This window comes from Papio anubis, chromosome 3 (assembly GCF_008728515.1).
Source record: "Papio anubis isolate 15944 chromosome 3, Panubis1.0, whole genome shotgun sequence".
NCBI classification, from domain to species: Eukaryota; Metazoa; Chordata; class Mammalia; order Primates; family Cercopithecidae; genus Papio; species Papio anubis.
This window is the reverse complement of record NC_044978.1, coordinates 119,754,237-119,779,229: the sequence shown is the minus strand read 5'-3', so window position 1 is coordinate 119,779,229 and position 24,993 is coordinate 119,754,237. Positions and strand designations below refer to the sequence as shown.

General features: G+C 41.1%; 3 protein-coding genes across 8 annotated transcripts in view; 2 read left to right on the top strand and 1 right to left on the bottom strand.

Annotated features, from left to right (window-relative positions):
* ART3 (ADP-ribosyltransferase 3) overlaps nucleotides 1-5,371 on the bottom strand; it is a 97,598-nt gene extending 92,227 nt beyond the window's left edge. For all 4 annotated transcript variants that reach the window (XM_021938497.2, XM_021938498.2, XM_021938499.2 and 1 more), the window contains exon 1: nucleotides 5,236-5,371. The gene's annotated coding sequence lies outside the window, so the exon portion shown is untranslated. The remainder of the gene's footprint in view (nucleotides 1-5,235) is intronic.
* Nucleotides 5,372-8,605: 3,234 nt separating this feature from the next.
* On the top strand, nucleotides 8,606-15,032 carry CXCL9 (C-X-C motif chemokine ligand 9). Its single transcript, XM_003898737.5, has 4 exons — nucleotides 8,606-9,113; nucleotides 10,228-10,354; nucleotides 11,610-11,694; nucleotides 12,794-15,032. The coding sequence occupies exons 1-4, from the start codon at nucleotides 9,050-9,052 to the stop codon at nucleotides 12,893-12,895; spliced, it is 378 nt and encodes a 125-aa protein (XP_003898786.1). The 5' UTR covers nucleotides 8,606-9,049; the 3' UTR covers nucleotides 12,896-15,032.
* A 9,734-nt stretch (nucleotides 15,033-24,766) lies between these two features.
* The window catches only part of SDAD1 (SDA1 domain containing 1), a 38,803-nt gene continuing 38,576 nt past the window's right edge, over nucleotides 24,767-24,993 (top strand). For 2 of the 3 annotated variants that reach the window (XM_003898741.5, XM_021938502.1), the window contains exon 1: nucleotides 24,784-24,961. In XM_003898741.5, coding sequence (XP_003898790.2) covers nucleotides 24,872-24,961 — 90 coding nt within the window. In that variant the 5' untranslated portion in view covers nucleotides 24,784-24,871. Of the gene's footprint in view, nucleotides 24,962-24,993 lie in introns of all 3 variants that reach the window. The other variant, XM_003898742.3, reaches the window with a different exon arrangement.

Genomic DNA, 24,993 nt, shown 5'->3' with positions numbered 1-24,993 from the left:
CACAGATGGTAGCCAGGCAGTGGTTATAGTAACATGCCTTGGGTGAGACCCAGTGCTGTGCTGGCTTCAGGTCTGACCCAGCACAATGCCAGTGGTGGTAGCCACAGGGGTGCTTAGTGTCACCCCAACCCCAGCCCCAAGCAGCTCAGCACAGACAGAGAGACTTCATTTGTTTAGAAGAAACTAAGGGAAGAGAACAAGAGTCGGCCTGGTAATCCAGAGAATTCTTCCAAATCTTATCTAAGACCACCAAGGAGGTATCTCTTTGAGTCTGCAAGAACTACAGTATTACTGGGCTTTGGATATTCCTAATGCAAATATGGCTTAGACAGCAACGCTCAAGTATCTTCAAATATCTGGAAATACATCTGGCAGCAAACTTTTCAATGGAACCTTACAGGCCAGGATAGAATGGCATAACATATTTAAAGTGCTGAAGAAAAAGCATTTAACCTAGAATAATATATCCAGTGAAAATATCCTTTAGACATGAAGGAGAAATAAAGACTTTCCAAACTCATTCTGTAAGGCCAGTATTAACCCTGATACCAAAATCAAAGACACATCAAAAAAGAAAACAACAGGCCAATATCTCTCATGAATATTGATGCAAAAATCCTCAATAAAATACTAACAAACCTAGGCCAGGCTTGTGCCTATAGTCCCAGCACTCTAGGAGGCCAAGGCCAGAGGCTCGCCTGAGCCCAGGAGTTCAAGACTAGACTGACCAACATGGCAAAAACCCATCTCTACAAAAAAATACAAAAATTAGCTGGGCATGGTGGCGCATGCCTATGGTCCCAGCTACTTGAGAGGCTGAGGTCGGAGGATTGTTTGAGCCAGGCTGAGGCTGTAGTGAGCCATAATCATGCCATTGCACTCAAGTCTAGGCAACAGAGTAAGGCCCTGTCTCAACAAACCAAAGCAAATCAAACCTTATATACATATAAGCTCACTAGGCCAGAGCTTAATACATTTACATTTAAAATAATTACTGATAAGGAAGGTTTTACTTTGACTTTCAGCTACTGAATTTTTTAAGAGTCTTACTTTTCTGTTCCTCAATTTCTCCATTACTGCCTTTTTTGGTATGTAGCTGAATTTTTAGAGTGTACTGTTTTGAGTCCCTTCTTTCCTTTTCTGTATATTTTTAGTTATTCTCTTACCGGTTACTTTGGGGATTACATCCTAAACTTGTAACATCCTAGTTTGAATACCACCTTAGTTTCAACAGTAAACAAACACACTCTGCTCCTATACATCGGCATCCTTCCCCTTTGACAATTATTATTGTCACAGATTACAGCACTGTGTGCCCATTAATACATATTTATAATTATTGTTTTATGCATTTTTTAATTCACATAGGAAAAATAAGGAGCTACAAACCAAAAGTGCAATAATACTGGTTTTCATATTACCTACATAGTTACCTTTACCAGTATTATTCCTTCATATGGCTTTGAGTTAGTATCCTTTCATTTCAGCCTGCAGGACTGCCTTCAATATGTTGTGGAGAGCAAGTCTACTAGTAAAAAACTCCCCCTACCTTCTGTCTATTTATGTCTTCATTTCTTTTTCATTCTTGAAGGGTGGTTTTGCCAGATATAGAATCTTCATTGACAGATTATTTTTTCTTTCAGCACTTTAAACATGTTGTTTCACTGCCCTCTTGCCTCCTTGGTTTCTGATAAGAAATCAGCTGTTAATGTTGTCTAGGATCCCTTGGATGTATATGATGAATCACTTCACCTGCTGCTTTCAAGATTCTTTGTCTCTTAAGGTTTGACAGCTTGACTATTACGTGTCTCAGTGTGGATCTTTTTGAGTTTAACTTGCTTGGAGTTCACTGAGCTTCTTGGATTCATGTATATTCATATGTTTCATTGGATTTTGGAAGTTTTCAGTAATTATTTCTGTGAATAGTCTTCTGTCCCTTTCTCTCTCTTCTCCTTCTGAAACTCGTATTATGCATGTATTAGTCCACTTGATGGTTTCTCATAGGTCTCTTCGGCTCTGTTCACTTTTCTTCATTATTTTTTCTTTCTACTTCTCAGCCTTGAAAATTTCAATTACCCTATCTTCAGATTTGCAGATTCTTTTTTCTGCTGGCTCAGAACTGCTGCTGAATCCATCAATTAAATTTTTTCACTTCAGTTTTGCACTTTTCCGCTCCATCATTTCTATTTGGTTCCTTTTTTATAATTTCTATCCCTTTATTGTTATTCTCATTTTGTCTGGTTTCCTTTTGTTTTTTGTACATGATTTCCTTTAGCTCTTTGAGTATATTTAAGACCGCTGATTTAATATCTTGGTCTAGTAAGTCCAAAGACTGTGCTTCCTCAGGGACCTCACCTTAACTTAACTACCTCTGTAAAAACCCTATCTCTAAATACAGTCAACTTCTGAGGTACTGGCAGTTAGGTTTTCAACATAAGCATTTGGTGGGGGAGCACAATTCAGCCCCTAACTTGCATTTTCTTTTTTTTTTAAATTATGAAAGAAATTAACAAAATGGAAAAAGCAAATATTTTCACTAAAAATGCATTGGAGCTTCCTAATCAAAATATGTAAAGAACTGACAGATATTTACAAGGTCAATACTCCAACTCTACTTGACGAGTGGTCTTGAAAAGGTAGGAAATGAAGACATTAAACCAATACAAAGTAAAATATCAATTTGTAAAGAAAAGGGAATTAACATTAGTCTCTAGTGCCAATCTTCACATGCTAAATGAACAAAAGTAAATAAAATGACAAGAGGATTGTGAAACAGATACATCTACATACTGATAGCCCAATCTTTCTGGCAAGCAATCTGTCAAAATGTTACAGAAGATACAGAAACGTTTTTAACCCTTGTCCCTATAGTTCCAAAGATGGGAAATATCCCCAGAGAGTAAAATCTTTTTTAAAACAGGAAGAGCACTGTTGTATTACTGAGACATTATTGGAAACAACTCAAAGACACAGCACTGAGAATGAAGAGGCTAGAAATATGAGAACATTTTACAAATATATAAACTATGTAGACACAAGGAAATGTTCAAGTAAAACAAGATTAAAGACTGGGGTCAAGGGGCAGATGTATATACAGGGGTTTGTGTGTGTGTATAAATCTCATGTCATTCCCTTAGTCAAAATTCTGCAGTGTCGCCTCCCCACATAGAGATTCACAAGGCACTTCATCATGTTGTTCCTGTCACATTTCTAGACCAATTTCTCACCACTCCATTATTCATTCTACCCTCCACCCTTGCTAAAGTACTTGCAGCTTCTCAAATTTGGCATACCTTCTCCCGCCTCTTGCTTAGAATATTCCCCCACCTTCTTCTTGTAACAAATTCCAGCCAATTCTCCCTTTCAGACCTAACTCAGACAGCTGTGTCTGACCTAACTGTGTCTCCCTTTCAGACCTAACCCATCAGCCAGGGTTGTGCACTTCTCTGTACCTCCAATTATTCTGTACAATCCTTTATCATACCACTTCTTCTATAATAAGTGTTAATGTACATGCTGTTTTCCCCCATTGAACTGTGAGCTCCTTGAGGAAATCATTGTTCATATATGTGTCCTCAGAGTCTAGAACCATAAGAATAAAAGTTTGGTGAATGAAGTGAATGATAAACAGTAAATGAAGATTTTTAAGAATGTGGATTTTTTTCTTGTAAAATTACTTACATAGGCAATTTTAAAGTGCCATTTTAAATAAATATGGATATTTTAAGTATAAACATATTTTCTTTTCAGGATAATTTTTCTTCAGGTTAGTCAGCAGCTTCTTAATGGCTGTTGTTACATATCATCAGACTACAAGCTGACTTGCCTAAAGTCACCAAGCAAAAATGTTATCGTCAACATTTTGGGAAACTTGTCCTTTACATGATGGCCTTAACATGCTCTCTCAAAATTGTTTATTCACAAACCTAACCCAGTCCTTCAGTTTTACATGAGAAATATAAACCAAGAAGTCAGATAATAAGATTAGCAAAGAAAGAACTTTATCCTTTCTCTTAGTGATTTAGAGGCAGACAGGATGTAAAACTTTCCACAGCTAGGATTTGCCTGCATGTAACCTACCATGTTGTATTTAGGAAGGAAGAAATGACTCCCTGCGTGAGGAGAGGAGAGGGAAAAAAAAAAGTAAAATGTTCTCTTGGGGCAGAAGACTTTCAAGAAATAAATCCCTTCCTAGTCAGTTTAGTACTAACAGCTGCCGAGAGGAGGGGAAGTCCACACTGAGGGAAACTCAAACAGGCCTGGAGGTTTCTTTATGAGAGAAACTTCTCCTCTCACAAGTAAAAAAGGAAGGCTCTTATCGTCCCCGCGACAGCCAGTCACCCTGGATAATTAAACAGAACACCTCGATTCCACAACCAAAAAGATTCAAGGGAGAGGCTGGGCTACACCCGTGAAAACTAAGAATTCCACTTGGTAAAGTTCTTTGGGGTCACATCAGCATTTGGATCCCCTACGGACACAGAACTGGAATTTTTCAAGGCACAGGAAGTTAAAATTCTTGTCCAAAAAGGAATTGGTAACTGCTGATTTCAACTCTAGATCATCCTTGGCTCCATTCCCAGGGCTGTGAGAAAGGCCTGCAACATCCTCTCGCCAGGTTTCTGTTTCTCCTAAAAGCCTTGTCTAGCCATAAATGCAATGATCAATGGGATTTTCTCCTTCCTGCTGCCTGCTTCCTGAGAGAAGGTGGCTGCTCTCAGACGTTGCATGACAAGTTCCTAAACGAAGCCCAGGAAACTAGTGTCTGGACAGGCCTGAGCTGAGAGCAGCGGCCCCAGCCTGCTCGGAGGGGCCCTACCCTACCATGGCAGAACAGTTTCAACATGAAGCAGGGTCAGGCGAGAGAAGCCTTCCCATTCCGCTTGCTACCTCAGAAAATTAGCCGCTTTTTGGGTAATAAATAAGATCTGGCCTCAGTGACTCCTAACTGACCCCCACACCTCCTTTCTCTTATCCGAAGGGCCTTTGTCCCAGTCACTGAAGCCCACGGCCCAGGGTTACCCCGAAGCCCAGTGCCCTGGCCCTTCTGGGGCCGCCCTTACCTGCTGGCCTCACCCAAGCCTCGTGTGAAACCTGCAAAACAGGCCTCTCTGCTCATGGCCACCGCCCCTGAGAACTTTCCCACCCACCCCCAAAAGCACCGCAATCTCGGCTGGGGAGGCTGCGGGCCGCTCAGGGGACAGAGAGGAGCGATCCCGAAGGCACAACCACTACCTTTTGCCCCCAAAGTGCTTCTCTTCGCCTCCGGCTGGATCAGCACTGGCAGCAAAGGTACCCAGTGGCACCACGAGCAGCACCAGCGAGCGTTGAGAGCTCCGGATACAACCTCCTCACGAAAGAAGGTTCTGGAAGACCGGTTGGCTGGGCATGCGCAGTACATGCACCTCGGGCCCGGCTGTCACTGCGTGTGAGGCCCCTAGAGCCAGGCAGCCCTTTGCAGACCCTGTCCAACTTCCAGACCTGCTGTGCCAGCTCCCAGCTCCTTCCCTCCTGTGTGTGCGCTTACTGGGTGCCAGGCACCGTGTTCAGCACCATGCTCAGACGGGGACCCTCGCAGGCCTTCCTTGCCTATTGGCGGAAGGAAATGTTAACCATAGGGTCGCAAGGAAACGTAGCGTTGCCGCGGACACAGGCTCAGCGAGGTCTCTGTAAGTGTGCCGTGAGAGCTCCTCTGGGGTTCAGGGAAGTCTTCCCAGGGAAATGATGCTGGCCTGGGTAACTATGGTAAATAACTGCTATACAGGAGGGCAGGAATGAGGAGCATGCACAGTCTCTCCAGGCAGAAGAATGGCATGAGCAAAAACAGTGCCATGGGAAGGAGCATTGTCCCCTTTGAAAACTGAGAGAAGGGCCGGATGCAGTGGCTCACGCCTGCAATCGCAGCACTTTGGGAAGCCTACGCCGGCAGATCACCTGAGGTCAGGAGTTCGAGACCAGCCTAGGCAACATGGTGAAACCCCATCTCTACGAAAAATACAGAAATTAGCCCGGCATGGTGGCAGGTGCCTGTAATCCCAGTTACCTGGGAGGCTGAGGCAGGAAAATCGCTTGAACCTGGGAGATGAAGATTGCAGTGAGCTGAGACTGCACCATTACACTCCAGCCTGGGTAAAAAGAGCAAAACTCCGTCTCAGAGAGAAGAGAAAAGAGAAGAAAATAAAAGAAGAGGGGAGGGGACAGGAGGGGAAGGAGAAGGAGAAAAGAAAAGAAAACTGAGAGAAGACAAAATGATGGGAGCAGAGAGCTGTGCAAGAAGAGGCTGGAAAGGAGGGTAGCACCGACAGTGCTGGGTCTTAGTTTTTATCCTAAGAAATTTCCTTCCTCCTTTCTTTGCTGGAAAGAACAGCCACAAGTCCTGTGATGCTTTGCAGTCGACAATCTGTCCTTGGCATTATTAATCTTAACACCCCATGAGGTCTAATAATTTTCTTAAATGAGGGAGATGAGGCTCACAAAAATTAAGTATTTTGCACACAGTCATTAAGTAGTAAAGCAGGAACTTGAACCTATCTCCACTCTATGCATTGCCACAGTCAGTACCAAAATTAAGCATGAGCAAATGGATAAGCTGTATCAATGGTCACCACATGTTTTCTTCAAAAAGAATTCTGTAATTCCATTTAAGTATTAATAATCTGTATAGAAGCCAGTCAAAAAATGTGCACCATGTGACATAAAATGCTAGTATCCATTTTCCTCCAATTCTACAGCTTGCATTGTCAATGAGAGGAGGGGTAAATTGCTCCCAAGGGGGACAAAAATCGGTTCTTGGAGAGCTAAAAAATCTTAGATATTACAATGACTAGTGGCCTACCAAAGTTCAACCCTACCCAACAAAATCTTATTTCTTAGCATTTGATTTCTCTCCTTAGGAAGAAATTAAATTTAGTTTTCATTTAGCTGAGTCCATAATGAAAAAAGTTAAGAAACATTGTTTTACAATAATGAAATCTCCAGTCTTTAGCTAGTCAACGAAAATAAAGATCACATTTCTTAACTTCCCCTACAGCTAGGTGTAGCCATGTGATTAAGGCCTGCCCCCTTAGGAGGTGATAGAAAATGATGAGTACAACTTCTAGGATGTCTACAAAGGAGGGACATGCCCTTTTTCTGCCTTCTCACCATCCTATACTTGGAAATTGGACATGGTGGCAAGCCACCTTTGGCCATGTGCGTGAGGGCAGCAATCCAGAGATGGTGACAACACAAGAAAGGAGGAGCCTGGAAGACCTCATGGGAAAGAGCCACCATCCAAGTGCTAATCCACCTATGTCTTTCAGGGAGAAATAAGCTTCTGTCTTAACCACTGTTTTCTGTTGTTGTTGTTTATTTTTTTATTTTTCCATAAGTTATTGGGGGTACAGGTGGTATTTGGTTACATGAATAAGTTCTTTAGTGGTAATTTGTGAGATTTTGGTGCACCCATCACCCAAGCAGTATACACTGCACCCTATTTGTAGTCTTTTATCCCTCACCCCTCTTTCACTCTTCTCCACAAATCCCCAAACTCCATTGTATCATTCTTACGCTTTTGTGTCCTCATAGCTTAGCTCCCACATATCAATGAGAGCGTATGATGTTTGGTTTTCCATTCCTGAGTTACTTCACTTAGAATAATAGTCTCCAGTCTCATCCAGGTCACTGCAAATGCCATTAATTCATTTCTTTTTATGGCTGAGTAGTAGTCTATTGTGTATATATATACCACAGTTTCTTTATTCACTCATTGATTGTTGGGCATTTGGATTGGTTCCATGATTTGGCGGTTGTGAATTGTGCTGCTATAAACCTGCATGTGCAAGTACATTTTTCAAATAATGACTTCTTTTCTTCTGGGTAGATACCCAGTAGTGGGATTGCTGGATCAAATGGTAGTTCTACTTTTAGTTCTTTAAGGAGTCTCCACACTGTTTTCCATAGAGGCTATGCTAGTTTACATTCCCACTAGCAGTGTAGAAGTGTTCCCTGATCACCACATCCACACCAACATCTGCTGTTTTTTGACTTTTTGATTATGGCCATTCTTGCAGGAGTAAAGTGGTGACATATTGTGGTTTTGATTTGCATTTCCCTGATCATTAGTGATGAGCATTTTTTCATATGTTTGTTGGCCATTCGTGTATCTTCTTTTGAGAATTGTATTTTGATGTCCTTAGCCCACTTTTTAATGGGGTTGTTTGTTTTTTTCTTACTGATTTGTTTGAGTTCATTGTAGATTCTAAATATTAGTCCTTTATCAGGTATATAGATTGTGAATATTTTCTCCCACTCTGTGGGTTGTCTGTTTACTCTGCTAACTGTTCCTTTTGCTGTGCAAAAGCTCTTTAGTTTAATTAGGTCCTAGCTATTTATCTTCGTTTTCATTGCATTTCTTAGCCACTGTCAATTTGGGTCTCTTACATGCAACTGACCCCTTATGCTAACCAATCTAATAATTTAAAAAATAATAAACAGTAGCAGGAATGACACAAAATGAGCTTACCACTAGTAGAAAATGATCTGGTCCCAGAGGCAATTCAGGTGCTTTAAGTTGTTAGGTGGGCAATATAAGAAAATATCAATGTAGCCATCTATTATGCAGAAGAACATGCCATAAATAGTAAGGGAATTTGAAAAGTATATTACTTATCTGGACTTTAATATTTCCCATCTGGAAACCACATCTCCAACCCTTGTTGTATAACATTAGCATATTCATTATATAACCTATTCTTCACACAGGTGAGCAGCTGTGAATATGCTAAAGGCTATCAGTGTTGCTAGTTTCACATCCCTTACTATAAACCACCCATTTATGTGAAATGGAAATAAAAACATGCAGAAATTCCCTTGGATCTGAGACTAGGGTTTCCCCCAGCACAATCAAGTTTGTGGTTAATTTAGTTAGCTCAGCTAAAGATGCTAGCCAATCAGAGTTTAGGAGAGAAATGAATTTCCTAAATAAATATGATTCCCAAAATGTGTTCTCTAAAGAATTCTCAGGCTCAAAATCCAACACAGGAGTGACTTGGAACTCCATTCTATCACTATGAAGAAAAGTGGTGTTCTTTTCCTCTTGGGCATCATCTTCCTGGTTCTGATTGGAGTGCAAGGTAAGGGGTTCTGAGTTAGGTTGCAAAGTAAGAGAAGTGATTCACTGTAAAAGAATCTTAATTAGCCAGATAAAGGTGAATGTTTTGCCTGCATTGAAGAGTAATATTTGGTCACCCATAAAAGCTTCTCAGTGACATGATCAGTTATCCAAAGTTCATAACTTAGATCTGCCAAGTCAAACACAAGTCTTTGTAGTCTAGGTGTATGAATTCCTAGTAAGTGTTCAATAAATGTTCATTGAACTGGGCAATAGTGAGATGAAACTCTATCTCCTAAATTATTTTCTTCTCCCTGATACTGTTTTTTGATAAGTAAATCTGTGGCTAACCAATTAAGGATCCAACCAATAATCAGAGAGGTTGTCCCTAATCTATTTACTAACTATCTTTGTTACCTTAAACAAATTACTTAATCTTTCTAGACCTCAGTTTCCTCATCATCTGTAAAATAGAACTTTGTAGTTATACCTTTTCTGACTGCTACACAATGTACGGCATGTAATACAATAGGTACCAAGTAAATATATGAATTTAAGAATTAAGATAATGTATTTTAAGGGGTTTCCAAAAATTTTAAACACTATTGAAAAGCAAGGCAGTGGGGAGGAGAGAGGATGAGGATGGAAGTGGTGATTGGTTACAAAGGAGTGCTTTCTATTCAACACCAACACCAGTTCCATTCCCTAAGATCAGATAATAAATAATAAATGGTTTAGGAGTTGCTTAAGAAACTGTGATCAGCATAGCATACATGAATTAGTTATCTGTTTGTCTTGTGGTAGGCATTTATTAAATATTGTGAAAGTCTCTTTTTCTCCCAAGGACATAACGGTGTGGTAGTTAAGAGCAATGCCTTTGGACTCAGAGAGATCTGGGCTAAAACCCTGCCCCTGCTCCCTAAAAGCTGTATGACTTTGTTCTTAATCTTTCTGAACCTTAGTTTCCTTATGTATAAAATAGAGATGATACCTCCTTCAAAGGTTTGTGGTGATGATTTTTAGGCACTCAGTAAATGATAGCAATAATCATGACTCAGTCAAATGTATCATTTTGAGAGATCACCTAAACTGAAACACTGACCTATACTGATGTGTTCTCTTTTTCTTTCCCTCAGGAACCCCAGTAATGAGGAAGGGTCGCTGTTCCTGTATCAACACCAACCAAGGGACTATCCACCTACAATCCTTGAAAGACCTTAAACAATTTGCTCCAAACCTTTCCTGCGAGAAAACTGAAATCATGTAAGTAACAACCCAGCTAACATGCATGCACCATATTGGCAAGAACATTAAATTTAGCATGAGTTTTACCCTTGGAGTGCTTGCCCATAGAAACACTTAAAAATCAGATGGTTAGCCCCTCCATAAACTTGGGCAGCTCCTTTCTTTTCTTCTCCTTAAAAATACAAGGAATTTCTGGTAGATTAGGCCCCAAGAATGACATATTACCAAAGTAACACGTGTTTATTGCACAAAATGTTTAATGCAGATAACACAATAGAAGAAAATAAAAATCACTCATAATTCTACCCTTGAGTGACAAATACTGTTAACCCCTTAGTATACAGTTTTCTAAATCTCCCTTACTTGCTTCATGTGTACATAACATAGATATGTATTTACATACACAATACATAAACACAAAAATTAAATCATACACTATACACTGTTTTGTAATCCACTTTTTCATTAACACTATATTGTGAACATTTTCTCATGTCAGTAAATCTTTAATAATGTCATTTTTACCTAATGTCATTTTTAATGGCCAAACTGTATTTCATCATATGGATAAACCATAATTTATATGACCAGGATTGTTGTTGGAAATATAGATTATTTCCAAATTATTACTGCTGAAATAAAACTTATTGTGGCAGTATTGTGTCTGTAATTCTTTCCTTTCTAGAGATTAGAATTGCTAGGTTAAAGGATGTGTGCATATTTTGTCTTTATAAATCATCCTTGACTACTCTTATTCTCAGACTATACAGAAAAATTAAAGAAATATTTAAATTATTTCCAGTCTACTGTAAGTAATGTTTAAAATTCAACCAGGGCCGGGCGCAGTGGCTCACACCTGTAATCCCAGCACTTTGGGAGGCTGAGGCAGGCAGATCACAAGGTCAAGAGATCGAGACCATCCTGGCCAACGTGGTAAAACCCCGTCTCTACTAAAAATACAAACATTAGCTGGGCGTGGTGGTATGCGCCTGTAGTCCCAGCTATTTGGGAGGCTAAGGCAGGAGAATCACTTGAATCCAGGAGGTGGAGGTTGAAATAAGCCAAGATGGCACCACTGTTCTCCAGCCTGGTGACAGAGCGAGACTCAGTCTCAAAAAAAATTCAACCAGTGACTCTTCTTGTCCTAGGAAATAATTTTAAGCAGTTTCATTAGAAAACTCAGCAAAATTCATACTGATTTTCATTATTTCTGAGAAAAAGCATTTAAATTATTAATGAGAAAAAAACTATCTCATTGCTATTTATTTGGCAGTGCTACGCTGAAGAATGGAGATCAAACATGTCTAAACCCAGATTCAGCAGATGTGAAGGAATTGATTAAAAAGTGGGAAAAACAGGTTGGTGAAAAGGAGGATCAAAGATTTCTTTCTTTTAGAAATTAACTTTAGAAGACAAGGAATCTGCTTTTTCATTAACACTATAAGAATACATAACTTTTAAGAATACATGTTTCATTCATATTATGGTGCTTCTATTTTGTTCCTAGGACAAAATTAGGTTCCTACATATAGTATCTCCTCTCTGTCTTCCACGGGAGGAATGTGTGTTCCTTGGGGGTACAGAGCTTGTCCTTATTTAATACAATAAGTATGTAAAGAATTTAATGGTAGACACAGAGGATACAAAGATAATAAGGTATAATCCCTTCCTGTTGTAGCACATATGCTAATAATTATGATACAATGTGAGAAGTATAAAAGTATGCACAAGAATCTTGAAGACATAAAGGAGGGAATACTTAACTTTGCTGGGGGAATGGGGCAGGAGAAAGTGTTAAGGAAGATTTCTCATGTCAGGTGATACTTGATTTGGGTGTTGAAGGATAAGTAATTTGCCAGGAAGGTGAGGAGAGCGTGAACAGAAGAGTAGAATCATGAGAGAACTTGCTGTGTTCAGGGAGCCTCCATTAATGTGGCTGGAGTTTGTGTGAAGAGAATGAAGGGACTGAGGCAGAAAAGTAGATCAGGATAAAGCAGGAGGAATCCTGCATGGCACACTAAGGAGTTGGATTTGAAGAGAGCCACAGAATATGTGGGTGGGAGATTGGGTTCTGGAGTCTCACAGACTGGTGGTTCTGCCACATACTAGCTGTCCAGTTTTGGGAAAGTCACCCTCTCCAAGCCTCAGCCTCCTCCTATGTAAAACGTGGAAATAGTGCCAACTTCAGAGGGTTGTAGCTGGGGCAGGAGAGTGGTAAGCACAGTTGCCAGGAGAATGTAATAAGTCAGAAGAATAGACAAAAGACAGCCAGTTAGAAGGCTGTTGCCTCCTCCTCAAAGTGAGCAAAGTAGAGAGAATGTAAAGGAGCCCCTCTGAGAGTGAAGCAACTTTAATGTGGTTTTGAGAGTAAAGAAAGACTATGATCAGGAGAGTCCAAATATAAGGAGGTTAAAATGGTAAGATTCAGAAACATTGCCCTTTTTTCCCTTCTCACAGGTCAGCCAAAAGAAAAAGCAAAAGAATGGGAAAAAACATCAAAAAAAGAAAGTTCTGAAAGTTAGAAAATCTCAACGTCCTCAACAAAAGAAGACTGCATAAGAGACCACTTCCCCAATAAGTATTCTGTGTTAAAAATGTTCTGTTTTAATTATACCAAGATCATTCCAAAGGAGGATGGTATATAATACAAAGGCTTGTTAATTTGACTAGAACATCTAAAACATTACTCTGAAATTGTAACTAAAGTTAGAAAGTTGATTTTAAGAATCTAAACGTTAAGAATTGTTAGAGGCTATGATTGTCTTTGTTCTTCTACTGCCCACCAATTGAATTTCATCATGCTTAAGGCCGTGATTTTAGTAATACCCATGTCTACACAGATGTTCACACAACCCCATCCCACACACAACAGCTGTCTGGAAGAGCAGCCCTAGGCTTCCACGCACTGCAGCCTCCAGAGAGTATCTGAGGCACATGTCAGCAAGTCCTAAGCCTGTGAGCACGCTGGTGAGCCAAGCAGTTTGAAATTGAGCTGGACCTCACCAAGCTGCTGTGGCCATCAACCTCTGTATTTGAATCAGCCTACAGACCTCACACACAATGTGTCTGAGAGATTCATGCTGATTGTTGTTTGGTATCACCACTGGAGATCACCAGTGTGTGGCTCTCATAGCCTCCTTTCTGGCTTTGGAAGCCGTGTGATTCTATCTTGCCCGCTCAGGCTGACCATTTTATTTCTTTTTGTTCCCCTTTGCTTCATTCAAGTCAGCTCTTCTCCATCCTACCACAATTCAGTGCCTGCCTCCTCTCCAGTGTACATGTCATATGCTCTGATTAATCTGAGTTGACTCCTTTCTCACCTTGTCCCCAACAGCCCACAGAAATGCTTTCTTCTCCCTATTCATCCTCACTCAATCCAGCTTAGTTCAAGTCCTGACTCTTAAATAAACCATTCTGGACACACAAGTTATCTTAAAACTCCTATTTCACTTGGTTCAGTACCACATGGGTGAACACTAAATGGTTAACCAATTCTTGTGTGTTCATCCTATCTCTCCAACCAGATTGTCAGCTCCTGGAGGGCAAGAGCCACAGTTTATTTCCCTGATTCTTCCACAGTGCCTAATAATACTGTGGAACTAGGTTTTAATAATTTTTTAATTGATGTTGTTATGGGCAGGAGGGCAGTCAGACCATTGTCTCAGAGAAGGTGTTGGTTCCTTCCTGGCTACTCCATGTTGGCTAGCCCCTGGTAACCTCTTACTTATTATCTTCAGGACACTCACTACAGGGACCAGGGATGATGCAACATCCTTGTCTTTTTATGACAGGATGTTTGCTCAGCTTCTCCAACAATAAGAAGCACGTGGTAAAACACTTGCAGATATTCTGAACTGTTTTTAAAAAATATACGGTTTACCGAAAATCATATAATCTTGCAATGAAAAGGACTTTATAGATCAGCCAGTGACCAACCTTTTCCCAACCATACAAAAATTCCCTTTCCCAAAGGAAAAGGGCTTTCCCAATAAGCCTCAACTTTCTACGATCTAACAAGATAGCCACCAAGATCCTTTTCAAAACTTATTTTAGGCAAATATGAGTTTTATTGTCCGTTTACTTGTTTCAGAGTTTGTATTGTGATTATCAATTACCACACTATCTCCCGTGAAGAAAGGGAACAGTGAAGTATCAAGCGCTAGAGGAAGCAGCCAAGTCGCTTAGTGGAGGCATGATTGGTGCTCAATTAGCCTCTGCAGGACATGGAAACCTCCTTCCAGAGGAGGTTCAGTGAATTCTGTAGGAGAGGTTGTCTGTGGCCAGAATTTAAACCTATACTCACTTTCTCAAATTGTATCACTGCTCACACTGCTGATGATTTAGAGTGCTGTCCAGTGGAGATCCCACCCGAATGTCTTATCTAATCATGAAACTCCCTAGTTCCTTCCATGTAACTTCCCCGAAAAATCTAAGTGTTTCATAAATTTGAGAGTCTGTGACCCACTTACCTTGCATCTCACAGGTACACAGTATATAACTAATAACCAAGGACCACATATTATCACTAACACACACATGTTACAGTCATTTATCTCATATATACATACACACATATACTCTCAAAGCAAATAATTTTTAACTTCAAAACAGTATTGACTTGTATACCTTGTAATTTGAAATATGTTCTTTGTTAAAATAGAATGGTATCAATAAATAGACCATTAATCAGAAAACAGATCTTGATTTTTTTTTTATCTTGAACATACCCTTCAACTATTGAATATTTAATAGTAAATCTCATGTCTTTATTATTTACTTTTCAGCTTTCTCTCAAATAAAGTGTAGCACTAATTGAGATAACACATGAAAGCTCTTTAAAGGGCTGATCGGGGACCGGAAAAAAAAAAAACCTATGGAAAATATGACAACACTGCCTTATAACAACATTGTTTTAAAAGAGTTATGTGGGGCTGGGCACAGTGGCCCACACCTATAATCCCAGCATTTTGGGAGGCTGAAGTGGGTGGATCACTTGAAGTCAGGAGCTCGAGACCAGCCTGGCCAATATGGTGAGACCCCATCTCTACTAAAATTACAAAAATTAGCTGGGCGTTGTGGCATGCGCCTGTAGTCCCAGTTACGTGGGAGGCTGAGGCAGGAGAATTGCTTGAACCCAGGAGGCGGAGGTTGCAGTGAGGTGAGATCATGCCACTGCACTCCAGCCTGGACGACAGAGTGAGACTCTGTCCAAAAAAAAAAAAAGGGGGGGGGGTTATGTAGAATTCAATCTATTTCCCAGTCCTCAAGAGTAACACTATTCCAATGAGGTGTATGCCCAGGAAGCCAACATGTGTTCTTTTCTATCCCTAAAATTGTATGTTTAAATATTATAAAGCCTCAAGTAGTTATGATGGAGAACTAAACACTGAACGAATTATTTAAGGGTCCTGGAAACTTGGACTGGAGGCATTACGCAGCATGGAGTCTCTAAGAAGGTTGAGAGTAGAACGAAGAGCATCAGCCTGTACACTTGACGTACACTTTAGAGGCCAAACAGGTGTGATATTCGTGCAGACAACAGCTGCTAATGGTCGACATGAATTCTCACAAGGGCCTTCACCTGAGAGGCAGCAGGACCCTGGAAGGAGCTGAGATCCTGGATTCTGAGATATCCTGGTTAGAATCAGGGGCCCACTACTTTTAACTGTGTGACCCTGGTTAAAGTATAATACTTAACCTCCCAGTGCATCAGTTTCCTCATTCCAGATTGTTGCGAGGAGCAGGTTCAGCTTAGGCCTTGGTGCAGAGAAAGTCCTCAACGTTTGTCTCAGACCCTCCCTAACCATTTACCTCTGCTGTATCTTCCTTGCAGCAGATGGATCCCACATCTCATATAGAGAGAAATGTTTCCAGCACTGAAAAAAACATGTTGGAGAAATGAGACTAAAAGCCTTCCTGACCAGTTCTCAATATCTGTATTTTATAATCCTAGTCCAGGCCATCATTGTCTGTTTCCTGGGCTACCTCAGTAGCCTCCTGTTTTCCCTGTTGGCTCTTCTCAACATTTCTCTTGCTTTCCAAACTTCCGTGACAACCAGAATAATCTTTTAAAAAAATAACTTACAGAATGCTGCCACCTTGCTTAAAATCCTGCAGCTTAGAATTAAGTCAAAACATACCATGAGCTGGCCTCACATGAGCTGGGCTCTGCCTGCTTCTCTGCTCATGCTCCCTCTACCCTACCCTCCTTTGTTGAGCCTCAGCATCACCTTTTTTCTGTATGTCTCTTGAGCACACCAAATTCACTGCCTTCTGGGGTTTTTGTTCCCTGTGGTTTTTTGTTCCCTGGATTGTACTATATCGACTTGGTTAGTCTTAGAACTACATTTCCCAGAATCTCCTTCCCTGTGTGGTTGTAGGTTATAGTTGGCCAAAGAAGAATTCATGTGAGATTTGGAAATCAAAAGTGAAGGAGTGACCCTTAATCTTGATTAGACACATTGACAGACACACTGGTAAGCCAGTGGATCCCAGCTTGTCCTTGCTCTTTTCCTCCACATTCAGCTTATGCTCAGGACTGCTGGCCTCATGATCAGTGATGGTCCCAGGCCTCCCACCCAGATATTTGGCAGTGGACCCACAGAGGTGGTAGTTACACAGAAGCAACAGCTCCCATAGACCCTAGCAGCCCCAATTTGGTGTTGAACAGGTTTAACTTCTTGGATTTTCTCACAGGCTCTATTTGTCCAACTGTCCCAGTGCTTCTGATGGACCAGTCACTGATTCTTCCTCTGATCCCCTGACTCTCCCTTCCAGATGTTCACTCCCTGAGATCCTCCCTCATCTGTGAGATCTGACTCCTATAGTAAATTTTTATCCTCATAATACTCATACTGGCTCTGCTTCCCTGAAGCATCTGGGCCTACACACACTTCTGTGCATGGCGGTTCTTGCCTCAACACTTCAGTTTCAATTTAAATGTCACTTCACAGAGTCCCCTTCTCTTATCACCCTTGGTAAAATAGCCACTCTTTCCCAGACTCTCTCTTTGGCAGTGGTAGTGGTTCCCATAGTGGGGTGTGTGTACCTGATGGAGTTGATGAAAATATTTAGAACTTAATTTTTGTCTAAAAAATAAGAAAGAACTGAAAATTGACTGTAAATCATTTGTCATGTGCTAATTTCCTGAGGAAAAGGTGAGACCTCCACAACTGAGGAGCTAGCATGTGCCCTCACTCAGTCATTCACCTTCTGCAGATTGAAACATCTGTTTCCATTTACATGCATGTAGTTAAGGAGATTTAAGGATTACAAGATAGAGTGCTAAGCCAACCTTCACAAAATGGGCAAGTGGCTCTAAAAGACTCCTGCTAAAAATATCCTGTAGAAGATCATATTAATCATGCTAATATAAAGTAACAAGAGAACAAAACATACATATATGGGATGGCTGTTCTAATTTAAACTAGAAGGGTACAAAATTTTAAAAATCTGGTGGCTATAGTCTGTTTCATTTTCTTTTATCATGATTAGATACAATGATCAAACTATCACAATCTGAAATTACCTTTTCAAAAAGTGTGTGTGCTTATTTCTTCCCTCCTACTCTACCACATGTACAAATTTAGGTTCCTTGACCATGGAAACTTTGTCTTCCCCGCTACTGCATGCCTAGAGCAGTGCCTGACACTTAGGAAGCTCCTAATATATATTTTTTAGTTGATTGACGTATGCTTCACCCTAAATTTTCATTTAGGCCTTTTCCAAATCAATTTCAACTACTCTTGTCAGGTTCATCTCATGCTCATTTCTGCCCTCAGCTTTGCTCATTCTTTTATTCACCCTGTCCTACTTTCCATCCCTCATCTGACTCCCACCCACACATGATTCAAGTCCCACTTTTCCCATGACCTCCATCCCAGAATGCTCCTGGCCACACTGATATCCACCTCCATGCCCTGTCATAAAATGACTTTAACTATTAAGGATTGCTCTATGATTAAAACCTTCAATTATTTTGCTATACTAGAAAGCAGTCTGTATCTGAACAAAGTTTATACATTTCAGCAATGGATAACAGACTTAGACATATTTAATCTGTGAACTATACTTATGAATTTAAATGCTAGTGGCCAGGTACCATGGCTCAAGCCTGTAATCCCAGCTAAGGTGGCTGGATCACTTGGGGTCAGGAGTTTGAGACCAGCCTGGCCAACATGGTGAAACCCTGTCTCTACTCAAAATACAAAAATTAGCTGGACGTGGTGGCACATGCCAGTAATCTCCACTACTCGAGAGACTGAGGCACAAGAATCGCTTGAACCCAGGAGGCGGAGGTTGCAGTGAGCTGAGATCGTGCCACTGCTCTCCAGTCTGGGCAACAGAGTGAGACTCTGTCTCAAAATAAAATAAATAAATAAATAAATAAATAAATAAATAAATAAATAAATGCTAGTGATCTCTAGGTCGGTTAACTGGGAGAAAGCTATTTGTAGTTTATTTATCCTTACTGAGAAACTGGAAAGTTGCTTTCTTATTGGAAAGGAAGATAAAGAGAGACTACAATCACAGATATTTTAGGTACTAACTCGTTTTTGGCCTGTATAGAGAGAAAATGAAATTAAATGAGAAAGAAAAACAGGCAACACTTCTTAATAGGGAGTGGAATTAGCTCCCAAGTCATCACAAGCCAAGAAGTCACCTGAGGCATTTTGATATCCACATTGGTTTAAAGTCCTCAGGAGGGAACTTTAAACTTTTGACCCTACATTTTAAGGAGATGAATAAATCACAAAGGAACAGTCTAATCTAAGTCCATTAATAAGATTATGAACTGGGGCAAACCGACAAAAGATAGGAGGGAAAGGTGTCAAGTTATATATATCTAGTTGCTTTCTTTAAAAGTCTGCTATACAGATTAAAAAAAAAAACTCTTCCTTTAGATATAATATACTGTTTCAAGTCAACTGTTTTAATAAAGAATTTGTTTTGCTCAAAGCAAAAAAGAAGGAATGACTTGCTGGTATCTCCATCTCCAAAGAACTAAGTCTCGGCCTCTGCCTTCTGGTAGAGTGTAGGAGTAAGTAGGTACAGCCATCTATCACCAGCTTTCTTTAACCATTGGAGTAGACAACCTGCATTTCCTCTGGAATGAGGAACTAAAAATCACAATCTATTAGGTAAGAGGATAAATGTCAACATAAACTATATAACCGAGAAGAAAAAAATGTGCTGCTTGGAAAAAGAAATGCCAGCAATCACTTCTGTAATACTGAAAGCCTCAGAAATTATCTCAGGGCAGATGTCTCTCTTTTGTATGGAGCCTTTGACCAGGGAGAGAGGGGCCTAGGAGTTTTGATGGTATGGAAGTTAAAGCAAAACTAAGCTAAATATATCTGAATAATGGGGAAACAGGAATGATCTCTGGCAGCTAGAGAGAATGTTGGGGATCTTGGATCAGCAAAAAGAGAGGCAGTGGAGGGGGACAAGAAGCGAGGGCCTGTACCAATGACAAAAATCTATCAATCCTGATATATTTGTCCAGAGGCAAGGCCAAAAGTTTTCACTGTGCACAGGAGCAAAGAAATAGCATGGGCTTGTGGGGAAAACTCATAATAAAGCTGTAAAAGAGAGAGGGGAGAAAGAAAATACAATAAAAGGCCGGGTGCGGTGGCTCATGCCTGTAATCTCAGCACTTTGGGAGGCTAAGGCAGACGGATCACAAGGTCAGGAGACAGAGAGCATCCTGGCCAACATGGTGAAACCGATCTCACTAAAACCTACAAAAAATTAGCTGGAAGTGGTGGTGGCGTGCGCCATAATCAACTACTCGGAACTGAGGGCAAGAGAATTGCTTGAACCAGGAGGCGGAGGTTTACGGTGAGCTGAGATCGTGCCGCCAGCCTGGCAACAGGTGGACTCAAAGAAAGACACGCCACCGCCGCCTTACGCCGCCGCTGCCAGCAGCAGGCGGGCAGGCGGGCAGGCGGGCGGGCGGGCGGGCGGGCGGGCGGGCAGGCGCTTGCCCGCGATCGGTGGGCGCGTTGCTGCCCATCAGATCAGATCACTCGGCGGGATCGAGATCCGGATCAGGATCAATCCCAGTTTTTTAACAATAGGCCAAACATCGAAGTTCACACCTGTAATCCCAACATTTTGAGAGGCTGAGGCGGGATGCTCACTTGAGCCCAGGAGTTTGAGACCAGCCTGGGCAACGTAGTGAGACCCACCCACCCAGTCCCTCATTTCTACAAAAAAATTTAAAAATTAACCAGGCAGGATGGTGCACACCTATAGTCCCGGCCACTTGGGAGGCTGAAGCAGGAGGATAGCTTGAACCCAGGAGGTTGAGGTTACAGTGACCCATGATTGTGCCACTGAACTCCAGCCTGAGTGACAGAGCAAGACCCTGTCTCAAATAATAATAATAATAAAACAATGTATTTTAATCAGAAAAGGATGAAGACATGACTGGCTTTTCTGAACACAGTCAATATCATTGGTTTCTAATGAGCGAGGTAATAATAAGATCTAGTATCTTAGTATATGATGAGGCACTCTTCTTGATTTGCAAACAGATGTTTTCTTGTACCCTACATGGCAGAGATCAGAGAGAAAGGAGGCAGGCCTTCTTGTGTCTCTTCTTATAAGGATGATAATCTCATCATGAGGACTCCAACTTAATGAACTAATTACCTCCTAACACCATCCCATTGGAGGTTAGGGTTTCAACATATGAACTTGGGGGTACACAATCATGCAGTTCATAACAGCCTTCTATGCCACTGAAGAACTTAACTTTTACTCTGAGTGAGAAGGGAAGCTGGAAGAATAACCTGTTCCATTTAAGGCTCTCTGACCACTACACGGAAATACAGTGTAAGCGGGTAAGGGAAAATGCAGAGAGACCAGTTAAAGGTCAGTTACCAAGTATGTTTCCAGGAGAAGGGAGAGAACAACTGTGTCCAATGTTGCAGGTTAAGAAAAATAATGAAAATTGATGTGATTGGTGACCTTGATAAAAAAAACAGTTTCAGTAGAATGGTAGAAGCAAAAGATTGATCGGCAGTTTCTTAAAAGTTACACATAAACCTATCATATTGATCCAGTCATTCTACTCCTAGACATTTACCAAGAGAAATGAACATTTATGTCCACATAGAGACTTGATGGCATGGCATGGTGGCTTGAGCCTGTAATCCCAACACTTTGGGAGGCTGAGGGGGGAGGATAATTTGAGGCCAGGAATTCAAGACCAGCCTGGACAACACAGTGAGACCCTGTCTCTAAAATGTATATATATATTTTTTCTAAATATGTATCTATATATGCATATATGTATGTATATACGTGTGTGTGTGTGTATATATATATAAGACAGAGTCTTGCTCTGTCGCCAGGCTGGAGTAGTGCAGGGGCGCGATCTTGGCTCACTGCAACCTCCACCTCCTGGGTTCAAGTGACTCCCCTGCCTCAACTTCCTGAGTAGCTGGGACTACAGTTCCCCACCACCACGCCCAGCTAATATTTTGTATTTTTTAGTAGAGACGGGGTTTCACCATGTTGGCCAAGATGGTCTCCATCTCCTGACCTTGTGATCCGCCCACCTCAGCCTCCCAAAGTGCTGGGATTACAGGCCTGAGTCATTGGGCCCAGTCAAAAATATATTTTTTAAAATTAACTGGGCATGGTGGCACACCACCTGTATGTAGTCCCAGCTACTAGGGAGGCTGAGTTTAGGAGTTTAAGGCTGCAATGAGCTATGATGATGTCACTGCACTCCAACCTTGGTGACAGAGCAACACTCTATCTCTTAAAAAAAAGACTTGAAAATGAATGTTCACAGCCAAAATTGGAAACAACCCAAATATCCAGCAACAAGTGAATGGATAAACAAATTGTGATATGTCTATATGATGGAATATTACTCAGGAATAAAAGGAGTGAACTGTTGAGACATACAACACCATGGATACATTTCAAAATAATTATGCTAAGTGAAAAAAGCTTGACCTCAAATAATAGGTACTGTATGATTCCATTTGTACACAATTCCAGCAAACACAGACATATCTCTGGTGACAGAAAGCAGATGTGTGTTTGTCTGGGGATGGTGAGGTACAAGGAACCTTTGGGGATGATGGATATAGTCATCATCTTGATTGTGATGATGGTTTTATGGGTACATACGTATGTCAAAACTTATCTAACTGTTCACTGGGTAGTTTGTTGTGCATCAGTTATATCTTAATAAAGCTGTAAAATAAAAAAACACATTATAATTTTAAAAATAAAGGATAGGATTTCACATGGAAGCAGACATGTGGCCTTAGATACCCAAATTATTTAACATCTTAAAAATATATATTCAGTTAGCCATTCTTACTCGTAGTGTTCTCACTTATCAGAAACAAACCCTGCCTTCCGTGCTGCTGGAGGTAAAATGAACTGACCTGTATGCCCTCCTTAGAATAGCAATTAAAGCCTTTCATGTCAGGACTACACAACCTCTCCCATCTCATTTTTTTCAGCTCCTTTCCTGCCGCACCCTGCCCTTCCAACCTTTAGTCACACCAAACTTGTGGCTATTGTTTCAAAATACCAGACATTTTCAAGTACCTGTATATAGACTTTTTTCTTTTCTTTTTCTTTTTCTTTTTTTTTTAATTTTAATTTTTTTTTTTTTTTTGAGACAGGGTCTCACTGTATTGCCCAGGCTGGCGTGCAGTGCTTCACTGTAACCTCAACCTCCTGGGCTCAAGCAACCCTTTTGCTTTGGCCTCCTGAGTAGCTTGGATCACAAGTGTGTGCCACCACGCCTGGCTGATTTTTTAATTTTTTGGTAGAGGTGGGGTCTCACTATATTGCCCAGGCTGGTCTTGAACTACCTGGCTCAAGTGGTCCTCCCACCTTGGTTTCCCAAAGTTCTGGGATTACAGGCTTGAGCTACCACATTGAGCCAGATTTTGTTTTGACAATACTTTTTATGCCCTCACTAAAATAACCTAACCAAAAATATTTAATTTAAATCTATGCTTTTTAAAAAACTTTTATTGCTTACACTTATTTCTTCACAAGTAACTGATTTGATAATTAATAAATAAGTCATTCTCCAAATGCAACTGAATAACATGGTTTGTGGAGCATTCTTTATTTTGTGTGCAGGTGTGATTACAGAGTTCTTTTATCTGGGGCTCATTTTATCATGGTCACAAATGAGGTTGGCATTCTGTAAAACTGCTTTGGTTAAGCAGAACACTATCGTCTGGCTATTTTGCCAGACCAGCAACCAGCTACCAGCTGTTAGGCTATGTTTTTTCTCATGTAGTTACAATCAAGACTGCCTAGATTGAAATCTCATCTTCCTCACAGGCTATGAATTGCGGCAATCTCCCTGAGCTAGTTTCCTCTTCTGTAAAATGGAGATAACAATAGCACCTATTTTGAGGGCTGTTCTGAGGATTAAATAAGTTAATACAAGTGCTCAGAACAGTGCCTGGCACAGGGTGGGTAATTAGGTTTTTTTTCTCTCTCTCTCTCTAATTGACAACACCCTACCTCATTCATTCAACCCTGATTGATTTTTCACACCTTGAGATTGTAGAAACGTATTCTCCTCTTCGAATTACCATAATCTGAATTAAAAACTCTGGCTGAGGAGTGCTTACAGAGCTTATAACGATGGTTGAACTTTAACGGATTAATTGCATTTCTTAATGGTCAACATGATCACATTTCATCCAGCACTCTTTTCCCTAAGGGTCACGCTAAGTTGAAACAATCAAAACCAAAATGAGAACATATCTAAAATCATACACATTAACTTATATGACCCTCCTTTCTCTTTTTTCTCCTAAGAGGGAATAGTGCTATCTAGTTTCCATAGTTCTTTTCAGTTTTGTTTTGTTTTTTATATGGAGTTTCGCTCTTGTTGCCCAGGCTGCAGTGCAATGGCGCAATCTCGGCTCACCACAATCTCCGCCTCCCGTATTCAAGCGATTCTCCTGACTCAGCCTCCCTAGTAGCTGGGATTACAGGCATGCGCCACCACGCCCGGCTGATTTCGTAATTTTAGTAGAGACTGGGTTTCTCCATGTTGATCAGGCCGGTCTCGAACTCCCAACCTCAGGCCCGCCTTGGCCTTCCAAACTGCTGGGATTACAGCAGTGAGTTTCTAACTTTATACAGTGGGATTAAAAACAAACTATTAATCCTCATTTTTGTGCTTCATATGGGTGTCGGGATGATGACATATGCTAATACACGTGAAAAAAATTCACATTTCAGATCCTTTCAGAAACGCTGGGAAGTAGTAGTAGCATATGCCCAACGGCGAGGGGCGGGACACTGGGGGATAGCTCTCCAATATACCACAGAGCATTTTGGCAACGAGAATAATTTTGACATTCTGAGGCTTCCGTAGCATAATTCGCTTTAGGAACCGCTACGGTGTCCCCTGCCTAGCGTCCCATGTGCTGTTTCCGGTCATACCCGGAAACACGAGTCCAAGCTGTAGCTGGCCGGCCGTCTGAATTTTATTAAAAGTGCTCGCCGCGACGCTAGTCTGCAGCCAAAATGTCCAGCAGAAACAACAACAAGCTGCCCAGCAACCTGCCGCAATTACAGAATCTGATCAAGCGAGACCCGCCGGCCTACATCGAGGAGGTGGGAGTGCGGCACAGCAAACGCTAGAGGCC